General features: G+C 48.3%; 2 protein-coding genes across 5 annotated transcripts; both read right to left on the reverse strand.

Annotated features, from left to right (window-relative positions):
- Positions 1-2667: 2667 nt before the first annotated feature.
- On the reverse strand, positions 2668-11732 carry LOC6494831. Of its 4 annotated transcripts, none has more exons than XM_044715943.1 (7): positions 11351-11732; positions 7868-8018; positions 6671-7815; positions 6217-6618; positions 5768-6058; positions 5584-5684; positions 2668-4996 (listed from the first exon to the last, which is right to left on the reverse strand). In XM_044715943.1, the coding sequence occupies exons 2-7, from the start codon at positions 8008-8010 to the stop codon at positions 4838-4840; spliced, it is 2241 nt and encodes a 746-aa protein (XP_044571878.1). In that variant the 5' UTR covers positions 8011-8018; positions 11351-11732; the 3' UTR covers positions 2668-4837. The 4 variants fall into 4 exon arrangements, with proteins under 4 accessions (XP_044571878.1, XP_032306741.1, XP_001959583.1 ...); XM_032450850.2 differs by having other exon boundaries at positions 7868-8022; XM_001959547.4 differs by having other exon boundaries at positions 2669-4996; positions 5768-6052; positions 7868-8022; positions 11378-11732.
- Positions 11733-12310: 578 nt separating this feature from the next.
- LOC6494830 (phosphoenolpyruvate carboxykinase [GTP]) lies at positions 12311-14935 on the reverse strand. The gene is made up of 2 exons (XM_001959548.4): positions 14638-14935; positions 12311-14468 (listed from the first exon to the last, which is right to left on the reverse strand). The coding sequence occupies exons 1-2, from the start codon at positions 14667-14669 to the stop codon at positions 12557-12559; spliced, it is 1944 nt and encodes a 647-aa protein (XP_001959584.1). The 5' UTR covers positions 14670-14935; the 3' UTR covers positions 12311-12556.
- Between the last annotated feature and the right edge of the window lie 280 nt (positions 14936-15215).

Genomic DNA, 15215 nt, shown 5'->3' on the forward strand with positions numbered 1-15215 from the left:
CAAATTTAGCGAGAATATCCAGGAGCCAGCAGCCAGCAGCCAGTACCCAGGACCCAGGACCCACGACACGGGATCCAGGCCCACAAACATCAGCAGGCAAACAAACAAACAAGCCACTGGAAGCCAACGTGAACCTTTTCTCATTTCCTTTTGTAAGCCCCTACAGTGCACCCCCTTTACCCGGCTTCACCCTCTTTATATATAGACCTATGTGTGTAGAGGTATAGTATGGTATAGTATAGTAAGGTGTAGTACCTTTACGGCAACTTGTTGCTGTTGCAAAAAGCAATTTCATGCCAATGCGATGAATTGACAGCGACAGCGTCGAAGAAAATGGAGGGTAAAAAAGGAGAAAACACATGAGAATGGAGCAGGAACTGGAAACCCGAACAAGAGCCTCTGAGACAGCCAGGACCGACCTTGCCAACTGGCTCTGGCTAGGCTCTGATTCTGATAACCCTGCCACACGGACAGGTGAACACGGACGGAATAGACGACGAGGGGTGGGAGACTGCCAGCCGCAGACCTTCCTATCCGTTCAATCCGCTCTTCATTACGCTTATGGGGCTGGGCACTCGATGGACGTGAAACGGTCCTGTTATCCTCGCGGCACAAAAAACACCAAATGCGCCCATCCTCCTTTAGATTCCCGGCCAAACTATAGCCTTTCCTAAAGGGCACTCATACTTTATTTACTTTGCTGTTTACGGTTTCATTCAAATTGAATGGATTTGAGGATTGGAGCTGCCCATTGCACAGTAAGTTTCGAAAAGTTTTTTTTACCTTTTTTACTTTGGAAATTAATTCTGGAAACTATTATGAAACTTAAGAAACTTAGTATGAAGGCAATGGATTATAGATCTAAAATTTAAAGACAATAAAAAGTAATGGAAGCAAAATATAGAGCTTCAATCCAATTAATGTTACACAGCTTCAAAAAAATGCAGAGACCTAATGCCATATAAAGGGTATCCCTAAGTCCATGCCACCTCCATCAGCCCATTGTTTGCCTTTGCTCTTGTCCCTTCGTGCAAACAATCATACTTCAAAGGCAATAAATCGTTATTTAAATTTCATTTTCCACATTGCTTAAAGTTTCATTTTCGTAAATTTCAGTTTCGTCACCGCCTGCCTGTCCTGCCTGCGGGATTCGCCGTCAAAGCAAGGATTCGGAGCCAGGCGCCATGGCGCGCTGAAAAGTATGCTCTAAAAAAATTCGGCTTATTTGGTTATGAATCCCCCGAGAGTGTTGGCTGCCGGCGCGAATATTTCTTCATCTTCGAGCCGCCCGAATACCTGGATGTTTGTTTGCCTGTGTGTCTGAGTAGCTATATTCTTTCGGTATTTTTTCCCCGAGTCCTGGCCCTATCAACTAGGCCCAAACACACATAAACACGCGTGCAGATGGCCAACAGCTTTTGAGCCCAAGGAGGAAAAAAATGATGTATGCTTTGGCATCTTTTATGATCCCTTTTTGCTGGGAGGGGGCATGGGATGGGAATAATCCTTTCGGAAGAGGAGAATACCTTTATTTTCCATATGTCATAGCAAATCGATGTGAAATTCGAGAGGGAATCGGTGCGACAACAACTGACCAACAGAGGAGACTGAGTGTAAGTCCCCAGGTACACTTAATGCTTCATACCTGCTCCGGCGCCTAATTGGCTTAATGTTAATCACATCCAGTTCCTTGGAAAATCTACCGACTTAAGCTTTTAATCGATTTTCGTTGAGTCTCCAGCGACTCGATTATGATTACGACTGGCTGGCTGGCTGGCTGGCGAAAAGAGCACGAGAAGGTCCTGGGATCCTTGAATGACTTCCACCTCGGCGATTCAATGCCACTGCTCCGCAGTTTGTATATTTTTTTATGAGAATTTACACCGCCGTGGAGGATTCGAGGATGCTGATTAAGGAATGGCTCCGGGGCGGGATATTCATTTGCGCTTGTTTATTGAACTTGGAATTAGTTTGATTTGGCCACTGAGCTGGGCTGGGGAAGGTACAGGCCAGAACAATCTCAACAAAGACCAAGCGATTTCAGGATAAACTGAAGGCGGTGCCAGGAGCAAAGGGAGTGACTGTGGCAGTGGCTGTAGCGACTCCTTGGTGCGTTAAATATAATAAAATAAGCTCATTAAAATTATGAGACCCCTGCTGCTGCTGAGCCATCAAAGTTTTTCTCTTAACGTTGCCAACGAAAAAATACATAAATATGTATAAACGTATATATATATATATATACGACCGATTTGAGGTTGCTATGGCGGCTACATGGTGCTCCGTAAATCTTTGCACAACTCTGGCCATCAATCAGAGCCGGATTGTCAACTTTTCAGTCTCATCGGCTGACTCTCCGGGTAAGTTAATTACGGAAAACCAACGCCTGATTGATTCGCAGACCCGTGGAAGTGTTCCCTGGAAGTTCACTTTACGGCGAAGTTTTCGGGTGCGATTGACAACAGGCACTTAACACATTGCTACGTCCTGGCTCCTGGCCGTCTTCGCCTCTCCTTGGTTGCCCCCAAAATGAACCGCAAGTGCGCAACAGCTGAGGCATGAGTTGCGAATAGCGGAAAGTTGTGGGTGTTGCCGCAAGTTTATCCGCAACAAGCTGCAAGAGATTGAACCGTGAATCGTGAGCCCTGACCCCTGACCCCCAGAAAAATAAGCAAGTTTGTTACCCAGTTACACACTGTCCTTGTCCTTTATTTTATCGGTTTGAGATCTCAGGGTTTTTGGAAAAGATAGCAGTTATACAAACATCGAAAACAAAGGAAATAGGATTTTATCTCTGTGTACTCTAATTAATTTGCTTTTTCTGCAGCTTCATGTCCCAGTGACAGGCACAAAGGCTGCCAAATTGTATACAATTGTGGATTAGAGTGTTTTCTTTGCCTCTACCGCTTAGCTTGGAAAAATATACATCGATCTTTACATATACATATAATATATATATACTATATATTGTATTCGCTTGGATAACTCGACACAGGTACGCTTTAAGCCAGTTAATTCTGCAGTAAAATCTCATTAGGAAACAATTATTATTCAAATCGATATTCCACTACGGTTTGTTCTTTCTTATTTGTTTTTATGTTTACATTAATACACAATAAATTCGGTGGGCATTGATAGCTTTTTAATTCGATAGGTTGTAATTCGATTTTGGAAATCAAGTTTGAGGTTTGAGCTTGCCAGTGATTTGATTGGGAAATCGAATTAAAGCCTCGACCTTGTCGCGGATTGCCACTGCCACTGCCACTGCCACGGCCATAGCCCTGATGGAAATGCTGCGAATTCCCTTGCCATTTTGCCATTTTGCTGGCGATGCAAATTAAAAGTTTCCGGCGTGGAGAAACTTTTCTGTTTTGTTTGGTTAAATGTTAAAAATGATAGAGTGCACTCGACGGCGGCTTTAAAGAGGGAAATGGTAAAGCAAACATGAGTGCACATACTGGCCTAGCCCTCCCTGGCTGGCTCCTCGTCCTGGAGAGCCTCCTCGACAATCCGTCAGTTTCATTCGGAATTCTAGCATTTCCTCTCCTCTAATGTGTAAGTTTGCGTATGAAAATAGTTGGAGTTTTATTTAGTTTTAGTTTAGTTTTTATATTTTTACTCTTATTTTTTTTTTGTATTTTTCATTTCGTTTGTTTTTGCGCTTGCCCTCGCATTTTGTAAAGATATTTTTCAAATATAAGCGTATGAGTTCAGAAGTGTTAGAAGTTCCACACAAGTACATGCATAAATATATAATATATATCGTTATCGTTAGGATTCTGATTCAATATATGTATATGTATATATAGTTAAATACTTTGATTAAATGGTAGTTTTATCCTTGGCTTAGACTAACAACAGTCAACATTAAACAGTCATTCCGATATGAGTTATTTCGTCAATTGGAAGAATTTCTTTTGCAAAGCAGGTGGAGCGTTAAATAAATATATATATATTCCAGCATATATCCTAACATACACAGTAATCTTACTTATTTAGGTCGCAAGTGTATAATATATTGTATAGTATATCTTTATGTTTTTTTTACACCCTCGTTCATTTACACAAAAATCAACATCTATAAAGTTTCTTTTGTCGCCGCCTGGGGACTGCTCCTTAAGCGTCTCTAAGTTCAATTGACAGCACATTATTGGAATTGAAGTTATTTCGCCGTGGAACACATAAATACGCAAGTACACATCTAAATACTTATACCATATATATCTAAAAAGTAAAAATAAGTTATATATTTTGTGATTTGTGGCCTGGATGCTGGAGGCTGGAGGCTGCACACGCGTGCCTGGGTCATAAAAATGCCAGAATGCCAGAAATCTGTGGCGGAATCTGAATCGGGATGGGAATCGGATCGCGGGGATTATCAGTCCGGCCTTCGGCATTCAAATGGAGGAGCGTCTGGCCCTGATAAGCCACCACGATCCATAACATCCGTCATAAACAAGTGGATTATCGCCGATTCTGGAGGCCTGACCACAGCCGATGACTTGTTAAATTTAACAGCATCAACAAAAAAAAAAGAAAAATGTGAATAAAAAAGGAGGCCAGCCTCGGCGACCCGGCATTAAACTTTTAATAAACGGAGCCCAAACAAAGGAGCCGAACCGAACCGCTCTTGGTTTATTTTTCGGGCTAATCTGAATGGCATTTGGAATATTCCGCCTGGCAGCCTGGCTTTTGATAAAATTCTCTTTTTTTTGTACACAATATACACAGGATTGTGGCATCGTTTTTAGCAAATTTCGCACTGGAATGCCGTGTCGAAAGATGTCTCAGCATATGTGATTGGTTTTCGGATATTTTCATCGTCGGGATAACATCTTTACAGGACATGGAGGTTTTCGCAGCTCTTCGACTTGGATATGTCGCTGAGGCATATCTTCTGGAGCAGCTCCTTGGCCAGGTGCAGGGATATGTGGGTGCGGGAGGTCTTCATCTTGGAGGCGGTGGCCTTCTTCTCCCGCTTCTCCTTCAGCCGCATCTGATTCGGTTAAATGGAAAAATGGTGGAAACGGGTCAAGAAACTGAAAGTGGTAGCTCTGGAGGAAGGGAATGGAGGAGGCCAGACGACTAATCTGGTTAGCCTGACCGGGTTTCCGTTCGCACAATTTTCATTAATTAGTGACTCGATCCGGAAGCAGGCCTCACCCAGGCCAGAAACCAACCCATGCCGAGCCATGGCAACCAATGTTGGCGGTCTAGCAGTCTAGCAATCTGAAGGATTCAAAATGTGGCTAAAAATAGTCAATTACAAAAAGAATTTGTATCAAAAAATGAAATAATGAATGAAGGTAGATGAAATAATGAATATTAATTAAAAATCAAAAATAATCAAGTTCAAAAAACACGTTTTCCTATAGAAAAGGACTCTCCTGACTACTATTTTTCTGGCTTCATGAATCCAGCCCACATTCGGCCAACACTGGTTACCAACCACACCGTCTGGGCATATCCGTTTAACTCCACTTCCTGCACATTTCGGCCATGCACCGTGGGTTGCGTGTGTTTCGCACCTTACCGCATTAGCCGCAGCCCCGACTCTGCCACCTGGACACCTGGGCAACTCACCTGCTTCAATATCCCCACCAGCAGCTCATCGACATTGTGCTGTATGCCGCTGGACGTCTCAATAAATTTGGCATCGCGTGAGGCGGCCAGGGCTTTGCCCTCTGGGGAGGAAAATAAAGTTTGCGGAGGAGGATATGGAGACTGAAATGAAATCAAGCCATCATAATTAAGTAGCCGGACTTACCCTGCGACGTGATAAGCCGGGCACGAGCCAGATCCGCCTTGTTGCCGACTAGGATGACGGCCTTGTCCTTCGTGTAGTTCTCCTGCCACAAATAATTGATGATTTCCTCGGCCACCCGGAAAGAGCCGCGATCCACCACCGAGAAGACAACGACGCAGCCATGCGGCTCATAGGTGGACAGCGAGTTCTCCACACTCATCTCGACGCTGGGATGATCGATAAATACCATATCGGACTCCTCGTCGTCCAGAAGCACGCTCACCGTCTTCTCGCCAAACTCGTCGTCTAAAACTCAGATCAGAATTAAACTCTAAAGACCCAAGTGGCAGCTGGGAATCTAGGGGTTTTCGGGCACACACATAGGTTCCAGCTAGGGGTTATACGGCAGTACTTACTGCGCTCCGTTGGGATTCTTGGGTCCACACGGAACTTTGGACTATGAAACTTACCCAAACTGGCATCGTAGGTGTGCATGTATTCCGAGGTCATGAACTGATTCACGAGCGCCGTCTTGCCCACTCCGGCATCGCCCAGCATCACCACCCGGTATCTGGCCGGCGGCGGTGGCTCCAGGTTCTCCGAATCATCCGGCGAGGCGGGCAGCGAGTCCACATTCGCGTAACCTGCTCCGCAACAACTTCCTTCGAAAGGGGATCGCTCGCTGGCCCGGCTGTTGGTGGAATTCACACTGGTGTTGCTGCGAGATCGACGGGATATAATCGAATCCCCGCAGTTGACGACGTTGCCCTTGCTGATGGAGAAGTGCCGCAGGCGGTAAAGGTCATCACTGGCTCGGGGATTGTACGGCCTCTCCGGCAGGGAGCACACACGCGGACGCACATGGTCGGGAACTAATAAGGATCTTAGTAGGTGCAGGAATCTAGAACTATCTTTAAAACCCACCTGGCAACTCAAGAAAGTTCGACGTCCTGCGCTGTCGTCCGCGATTTGAGCTCTGGAAGGCCAGAGGACCCACATCATCGTTAGACACAATAGAGGCATTGGAGCAGGCGCTCTTCATGGATTCCCTGGAGCTGCGCCGGCTGGCCAGGTAGGCAAGACCGCCCTTGGAGCTGCCCCTGCGCCGCGGCTTGTGCTCCACGTGGGGGTCCCTCTTTGGCTTGGCAGGAGGCTTACAGCCGCTGAGCTCGTGATCCGCCTCCTGGGTAAGGTCACTGGTGGACTTGCGGTAGCGCAGCGACACCACACTGTCCGAGCAGGTGCGATCCAGAGTGGAGTGAGAGCTGTGGAGCACCTGGTAGCCGGGATTGGAGGTGATGTTGATGGCATGCCTGCGCTGGCGATGCGACTGGGACTGGGGTCTTCCCTGCATCTGGTCCGCGTCCATCTCGGGCTCTGTGAAGCTGAAACTGGTGGTGGTGTGGGTCACCAGGGTACTGGTTGTGTGCTGGGTACCGGTCTCCCCCGATTCCATGGACAACTGGGTGCAGTCCGTCACGCAAGAGTCCCGCTTAAGGCCGTAGTAGTTGCCAGACCCAGTCCCTGATCCCGCCATGGCACTCAGATTACGAGCCTCGATCTTGCTGATAACTGGCAACTCCCACTCATCCCTCTGCCGCTTGTTTTGGCCATTTTTCGAGTAGCTGCCACTCCCCATGGCCATGGCCACCGCCACACTCTCGCCCACCCCGGTGGTGGTCAGCTGGGGCACTGGATCCAGTGGCGCCTTGGCCCGGCATAGCTTCTTGGAGCCCTGCCGCCGGGGCGAGGTGGGAGGGTCGTAATACAGAGCCCCGTCGTCGGGAGAAATGGGCTCGTAGTACTCGAACTTCCGGCCGTGGCTCGGACTCACTGCATCGAAGACGAATTGGCACGGGGACTTGGGACTTCGGGCGGTGGTGCGACCGCTGAGCAAGGAGCCGGAGTCGTCAATGGACCCGGAGGAGGGTGTCTGGTAGTAGGAGCTCGGGGTGGAACTGCTTTCCTCTTCGCAGCTGTCGTTGGCGAAGGTGGTCGTGATCTTGGGGCTCCGCGGCGTATCGTATCCTCCGTAATTATAGCCGCCCGACGATTGAGTGGCATAGGGCCTAAAGTCTATATTAAAGTAAAGTTTAAATTAAAACTATGGCTCGAGCTCACCTGGGCAGCTTGGGAGTGGCGCCTTTGCAGGGCAGGGGATTGCTGGCAGCCCGAGTCTGGATTTTGTGATGGGAGGACTGCTGATGACCGTAGGATCCTGCGCCGGCAGCTCCTTCGTCCCAGCTGCGCTGTTGTTGGGCCATTGCAGGGCCTGCCTAGGATATAATGGAATATATATTTTAATACGAAATACTTGGAATTATTTGCTTATTTCATGCAGTTGGTACGCAAAATTCTTGAATATTTTCACTGTGCATTTATCAAAATTACAAGATGGGGGGCAGATGCGATGTTAACGTTCCGCTGATGGCCAACTCATGTGTAAATATCATGGGCCATTACTCATCCCGCACATATACCCGCCAGCACACACACACACACACACTCACATCACATTACGGCAACAAATACACACAAAAAGATGATACAAAGTGCGCCCCTGACCGTTCGGAACCTTGCCTAAATGGGCACAAAGTAAACATAATTTATGACTTTATCTGTATTTAATCAAAATAATGAAAAGCTGGCAATAGAAACCGGGCATCATAAAGGCCAGGCCGTGCCCGGTACCGCCCACAGATTGACCACAAAAGGGGCGGTGGTGATGGCGCCGTCGTTGGCCGCAAGTCATTTCCTTGACTTTTGGCCCAGAGACCAGGGCGCCGGGGAAAGCGCTCTATTTGGCCAGGCAATTATTGTTGCGTCGGTCTTGTGGGTAAGTGGATGGCCCCTGTTATCGGCCAGTAACCGCCCCATTCCGCCATCGCCCACTCAACACCCCGCGCTAACTGTCAACACCCAACACTGGTGGCAACTTATGCAAAAGTTTGTGCCCCAAACAATCCGCTTGCCGGGGCAACAAAGTTCTCTAATGGGATTTGCCAGCTTCGAGCTCAGAGCTCTGGGTTGCCGTGGTCCGAATTTGGCTTACAGCTATTAAAGTTTGTTTCCTCGAAGCGTTCTGTTGCCTACATTCCGGCGCCTTCGATTATGATGGCCGAGAGATACAGAGAGCAAGTGTCGGCCATTTCCTCTCGACGGCCAAGTGATTTTCCATGCAATCGAAAACAGGATGCCCCGACGCAAGGTTGCAAGGATGCACTCTAGTTTTACGATACATTTGCCAACTCCCCAATGGCGTTTGTTGCAAGTGGCCTGGCATGTTGCCCCCTTGCCAGTGGAGAGGTTGCATGGTGTTTGCCATGGACACGTGTTTGCTTCAAATTGCCACTCTCCACGGCCAGCTCACGTCTGACCTGCAGGCCATTATTATCTATCCTGTGCACAAATAGACACAACCACGCACCCACCCACACACACACACTCTGAAATTACACTCACACACGGGGAAGAGACGGTGGTGCGTGAGTACGTGTCCATATGGGAAAACAAATAGTGCGGAATAACGGCCGCAGCTCACCTGCTCTTCTACCTGTTGGCTGCCCTGTTTAATACAGGAGTGGGTCTGTTTAGTGACTCTGACTAACTAGCAATAGTTTTTAATAAGTTGCAAGTTGCTAAAAAAGACTTTACTTGTCTTTCATTTAAGAATCTTTTCAACTTTTATAATCGGTTTCAACTAAAAGTCCTTGCCAGTGTTTGTTTCTGTGGCAGAAACTCCCTCCGTCGAAAGTTCCTGGAATTAAAAGTTTGCACTTTAAGCCCCCAAAGAACTCTCAGGCTAAATACCACTTACAAGGCATCAATTATTCGAATGATTGATTCAAGTGTTTGGCAACTTGTTGTTTTCCCGCTACCTTTTCGGATTTGATATTCCTTTTTTGTTTTATTTTTATTTTTTTTTTTTTGGTTTTTATTTTGCATTTTCACGTAATATAATGGTGAGTTGCCACCGCAACGTATCCGGGGGATTGGTATCGGGGAATATGATAACAAAATGTTGATGGAAGTGCCTCGGAGTCCAGGGCTCACCTGTCCCTTCACGGGCTTTTGCAAAAAATCTGCAGACAACAAATCAATAGAAATATTCTGTCCGCCCACATTGAGTCGTTTCTTTCCTTTCGATTCGATTGGTTTCCTTTCTTGTTTCTTTATTATTTTTTTTTTTCTCAAATACCCAGTAGTTTGGTCCGCTTCGACTTCTTTTATTATTATTTTTATTAGATGGAATTTTGTATGCATAAAGGCCATCGAATCGGGGTCCTGGGGACTTTAGTCAGCTTATTGTATTAGGGTAAGGTCCTCGGGCCACGCTTTGGGATTTTCAAATAAAAAGTATATGTATGAAGCAGCAGAAAGGTAAGCCCGTGTAAGATAATAATTGATACAGATTTTTGAATTATAAACCTCCATATATCTGGAGGCGACCAATCAATCAGTATGGATTGAATTATGGATGGGAATTCCTTCTTTCTGATGGCCTGTGGCCTTAAATGGAAGAGTGAGAAAGGACCTAGTTGCATTTGCATAACTCAGTTGGCACCTTCTTTGTGCTTTCTCTCTCCTTTCGGCCAGGCTTTCTTTTCCTGCCATAATTGGAGGGGCCCAGGACTAATGACTCTTCCTGCACAGAACCGTCATTAAGTGGCGGGAGTTCATGGGCCGCTCGGACAACCCTTTTTGTAAACTTTGCTTAATTACAAGTCCGCACCCGTTAAACGCATACTTAACACCCACACCCCCATAAATATATTCTTCCTGTGTGTATAGATGTGTGTGTGTGTCCTGTGTCTGTGTTGTAAAAATAAACTCGAGTGGATATACAACATAGTGCGAGAACACAAACAAGAAAAGTCCATAAAACACTTAAGATCAAGGAGAAAAAAGGGGGGAGTAGTGGGTGATGGGTGGCTATACGTCTCTGTGTTGGTATTTACTCTCACAGACAAGTAGGAATGTTTCTGGACTGGTCAGTTGGCCTGGTCAGTTGGCAAATTACAAATCCGGCCAAAGTCACGTCGCCAGTTGGTCATTAGCCGCCACTTGAGGCTTTCAGGCTCTCAGTCTTGCCACTTCACTCCCCTCTAGGCATCGATTTTATTGCAACACATAATTCCTGAGGCAGGGCGCCATTTGTGCAAATCTCATGTTGATGGCATATTAAGTGGCCTCCGAACTCCGAGCTCAGAGCTCAGAGCTCCGACCTCCCAGCCTAGTTTCCTGCCAATTTGCACTTTAAATGGCCGGCGGGTGGGCATAAAAGTGAGAGGAGACCTTTTGAAATAGACAGGAACGGCGCAAACTTACGTGTAATTAGACGCGTCTGGGCGCGAGGATTAGCAATTAAGTGAATGTCCTGTGAGGGCGCAACAAGTGCCGCAGCAGCGCAAAGGAGATGGCGACAGTGAAAAGGACACGGGTAATCCCCACTGGGGGAGGAAAGACCATAGAGTTCAGGGGGCAGAGTCAGAGTGGGAGTTTGAGGCAGAGCAGCGCATAAATCAACATGTCAAATCGCAGCTTACAAAGTGCCAGAACACCAAGACACCAAGACACCCCCACAGCACACACACACAAACATACCGTTTTGAAATATGAAGACCAACTCACTTTTACTCCGCGCGCCGCATTAGAGTTTAATGTTTGCCATTTTCATCAAATTTGTTGGATAATGCGGTCTGTTATAGCAACTTTGCTAATTGTCCAACACCAACAATGCCACAAAAAACAAACACCGACCCAGCTACCACACACACACTCGCCCACGCACACCTTACGAAATCGAAATTGAAACCGAAACCGACACAGACACAGACACAAACACGAACGCACAACGATGAGCAACAGTTGCTCTGCACTTCCGTTTCCGCTTTGCAACTGCCACGCTTTTCCGTCGAACTGTCCGCCCGGACGAAGCTGCGGCGGCGGCTGCTCGAGCTGAACTGTGGTCTTCCCCAAAAGGTGTTTCTGGTTTTCCCGGCTCCTCCGTCGGAAAAGCTCCACTCTCCCGGAGCTTTCCTCGCACTCTTCCAGCGCGCGACTGGAAAACGGAGCCAATTTGGCCAAAAGCTGCCACATGCAACGACTGTTGATATTGCCGCCAAGGATGCGGCTCGCGCCATGTGATGATTTGCGAATCCACTCACAGGTTTTTATGTTTTATGACTTCTAATATATAAAGGAGAATAGATTCCCGGTATGGCTGGCTTTTAAGGAAATTGTACAGCCAGTGGGTACTTAAAGATTTATGTTTTTGTTTTAAATATTTCTAGTGAGCTTGTGAATTATTTATTTATTAGTTTACTTTAATTAAGATTTGTTAGTCAACTTTATTACTAACAAATAAGATAAGATGGCACTGCCAACCACAGAAATATTCATTAATAATAATAATTAATTAGCAATCTTAATTTAAACTGCCAATTATTGTGTTAATTGAAAGATAATCATTATGGCCTTGAGTTTCAAGGGATACTTCTTCAAGAAAACCTCTAGCCTCTGTATCCCCCACTCCATCTTTAAATAATAAATAAAAAATTAATATTTTATGGACTATAAAATCTTTGTTTTTTATATTTTTGTTTAGTTTTGTTTGTTGGATAATCTCTGCTTAGGAACTAATCTTACAACTGCTTACATAATAAATAGTCTGGAAGTCTTTGTCTTAAATTCTAGAGAAACGACTAAGGGATATGGGTTGACAGGATATAGACGCCAGGATAACATGTTCTTGGGAGTGGATGCACGGGTGCATGGCGGGTAAAGATGTTGCAGGGTGGATCCTCCTTCTTAGAGGCTGGCAACGCGGGCGGAGAGATCCTCCAGCTGCTGGTAGATGGCAGTGGGAAGATCGGCGCCCACCTGGGATTCGAAGTAAGTGCGAATGTCCTTCACCTCCTGGGACCAGAAGTCCTTGGGCAGCGAGAACAACTGCTTCACATCGATCTCCTCCTTCATGCCGCTCAGGTTGAGAGCACCTTCCGCCGGAATGTGTCCAATGGCCGAGTCCACGTAGCACTTCTCTCCGTTGATCCTGTGCAGGATCCACTCCAGCACGCGGGAGTTTTCACCATATCCGGGCCACATGAACTTGCCCTCGGTGCTCTTGCGGAACCAGTTGACGTGGAAGATCTTGGGCACCTTGCCCCGCTTCTCCATGCTCAGCCAGTGGGCCACATAGTCGCCGAAGTTGTAGCCGAAGAATGGCCTCATGGCGAAGGGATCGTGCATGATGACCTTGCCCTTGTGCTCCGCGGCGGCGGTGGCCTCGCTCCTCATGGCGGCACCGATAAAGACACCGTGGGTCCAGTCCCTGGCCTCGTAGATCAGGGGCACACCAGCGGGGCGACGTCCGCCGAAAAGCATGGCAGAGATGGGAACTCCGGCCGGATCCTCCCAGGCGCCATCAATGATGGGGCACTGAGCGGCGGGGGTGCAGAAGCGGGAGTTTGGATGGGCAGCCGGCTTGCCGGAGTCCTTGGTCCAGGGCTTGCCCAGCCAGTCGGTGATCTGGACATTGGGAGCCAGGCTGCTCTCCATGCCCTCCCAGAATACACCGCCGTCCGAGGTGGAGGCCACGTTGGTGAAGATGGTGTTCTTGAAGACAGTGTTCATGGCAATGGGATTGGTCTCCATGGAGGTGCCAGGGGCAACGCCAAAGAAGCCATTCTCCGGGTTGATAGCGCGGAGGACTCCCTGGGAGTCAAACTTCATCCAGGCGATATCGTCGCCGACACACTCCACCTTGTAGTTGGCCAGGGAGGGGTTCAACATGGCCAGGTTTGTCTTGCCACAGGCCGAGGGGAAGGCAGCGGTGATGTACTTCTTCTCTCCCTTCGGATCCGTGATGCCCAGGATGAGCATGTGCTCCGCCAGCCAGCCCTCGCGCTTGGCAATGGTGCTGCCGATTCTCAGGGCGAAGCACTTCTTTCCCAGCAGGGAATTGCCTCCGTAGCCAGAGCCATAGGAAACAATCAGGTTCTCGGCGGGCTTGTGCAGGATGATGGTCCTCTCGGGATCGCAGGGCCAGGAGGGCATCTCCACCACGCCATTGGCTGGGGCGCCCACGGAGTGCAGAGCCCGGACGAACTCCTCCTTCTTGGCCAGCTGGCGCAGGACGGCGGCACCCATGCGGGTCATGATCCTCATGGAGGTCACCACGTAGGCGGAGTCGGTGAGCTCAATACCGATCTTGGAGAGCGGGGAGCCCACTGGGCCCATGCTGAAGGGCACCACGTACATGGTGCGCCCCTTCATGCAGCCGGGGAAGCGCTGCTGCACCGCCACCTCCATGTCCTTGGGCGAGATCCAGTTGCCCAGGGTACCCTTGACGCCGTCGAGGGGAGTGGGAATGGTCACCTCCTTGCGGTCGGTGCAGATGAAGGTCTTGGACTCGACGCGGGCCACATCGGCGGGATTGGTGCGGGCCAGCCAGCAGTTCTCGTACTTGGGCAGCGGGACAATGGTTCCCATCTCGAGGAGGCTCTTGATGAGCATCTTGTTCTCCTGCTCGCTGCCGTCGCAGATGTGGACCTGGTCGGGCTGGCACAGGGCGATGCCCTCCTCCACGAAGCTGCGCACGCCGGCGGTGAGGGATTCCACATCGCCGTAGGAGATGGGGATGCCACGGATGTGGCTGTAGAGACCGCAATTGTCCTGGCGCAGCTTGTGCAGCTGGGGCAGACCGCAGGCATTGGCGGAGCTACAACAGAGAGAGGGGAGGAAATTGCAATTTAATTAACTTTCCAAGATGGGTGAATGGGTTTTCCGAAACATCATTAAAATTTCAGGATGCCAGAGGATGGCAGGATGGCAGGGTGCACTTTAATTTCAGAACAATAGAAGCATCGAAAATAATATAGTTTACTTACATAATTTTGCTTTGTTCGATGAGCTCAGGCATTTTGAGTTTGTTTTTAATGGATTTCTCTCAAAACTTGTGTTATTTGGAATCTAAATACGCGACTCGTGAAAGAGTTGTTGGCACTTTTGGCTTAATTCGGTTATCACAATGGTTAATTATCACAATTCGATGGCAGAGTGTGCAGTGTTGGGTTCATATGTTCTTCCACAGTTTCTTGTCAAATATCAGCTCGATTTTCAGACCACTGAAATATGGCTTTTCACTTGATCTTTCCATTTACTCTGACCAGGAGTATCTGATGCCCAACAGCCCCGGCTGGCGGTCTTTTATACCCGCCGTCGCGGCATCGATATGACTAGAACAAGTCCCCCGATCGGCTTCGATTCGGGTCCGGACTACCCGCTCGGCTGGCCTACGATCGCCGGCCATATCAGCCACGAGCGAGAGGGTCAGGTCTCGGACGAGCTGATTGGCTGCCGGCGGAGGCTCGCCGATTGTTTTGGTTTTTCACCCAGCCGGAGGCACTCGATCGGAGTGGTGGGGCCTCCACGGGGGCCCACATACACATATCCCCCACATGGCAAC

This window comes from Drosophila ananassae, chromosome 3L (assembly GCF_017639315.1).
Source record: "Drosophila ananassae strain 14024-0371.13 chromosome 3L, ASM1763931v2, whole genome shotgun sequence".
Taxonomy (NCBI): Eukaryota; Metazoa; Arthropoda; class Insecta; order Diptera; family Drosophilidae; genus Drosophila; species Drosophila ananassae.

What these genes read in the sequence shown, in the direction of transcription:
- LOC6494831 (XM_044715943.1), bottom strand. Translation starts at nt 8,010, where the DNA reads ATGGCCCAACAACAGCGCAGCTGGGACGAAGGAGCTGCCGGCGCAGGA. An exon ending in CACCTACGATGCCAGTTTGG is followed by an intron (nt 6,059 to 6,216) that starts GTAAGTTTCATA and finishes TTCTGATCTGAG; the next exon opens with TTTTAGACGACGAGTTTGGC. An exon ending in CCGGCTTATCACGTCGCAGG is followed by an intron (nt 5,685 to 5,767) that starts GTAAGTCCGGCT and finishes TTTCCTCCCCAG; the next exon opens with AGGGCAAAGCCCTGGCCGCC.
- LOC6494830 (XM_001959548.4), bottom strand. Translation starts at nt 14,669, where the DNA reads ATGCCTGAGCTCATCGAACAAAGCAAAATTAT. An exon ending in ATCGAACAAAGCAAAATTAT is followed by an intron (nt 14,469 to 14,637) that starts GTAAGTAAACTA and finishes TCTCTGTTGTAG; the next exon opens with CTCCGCCAATGCCTGCGGTC.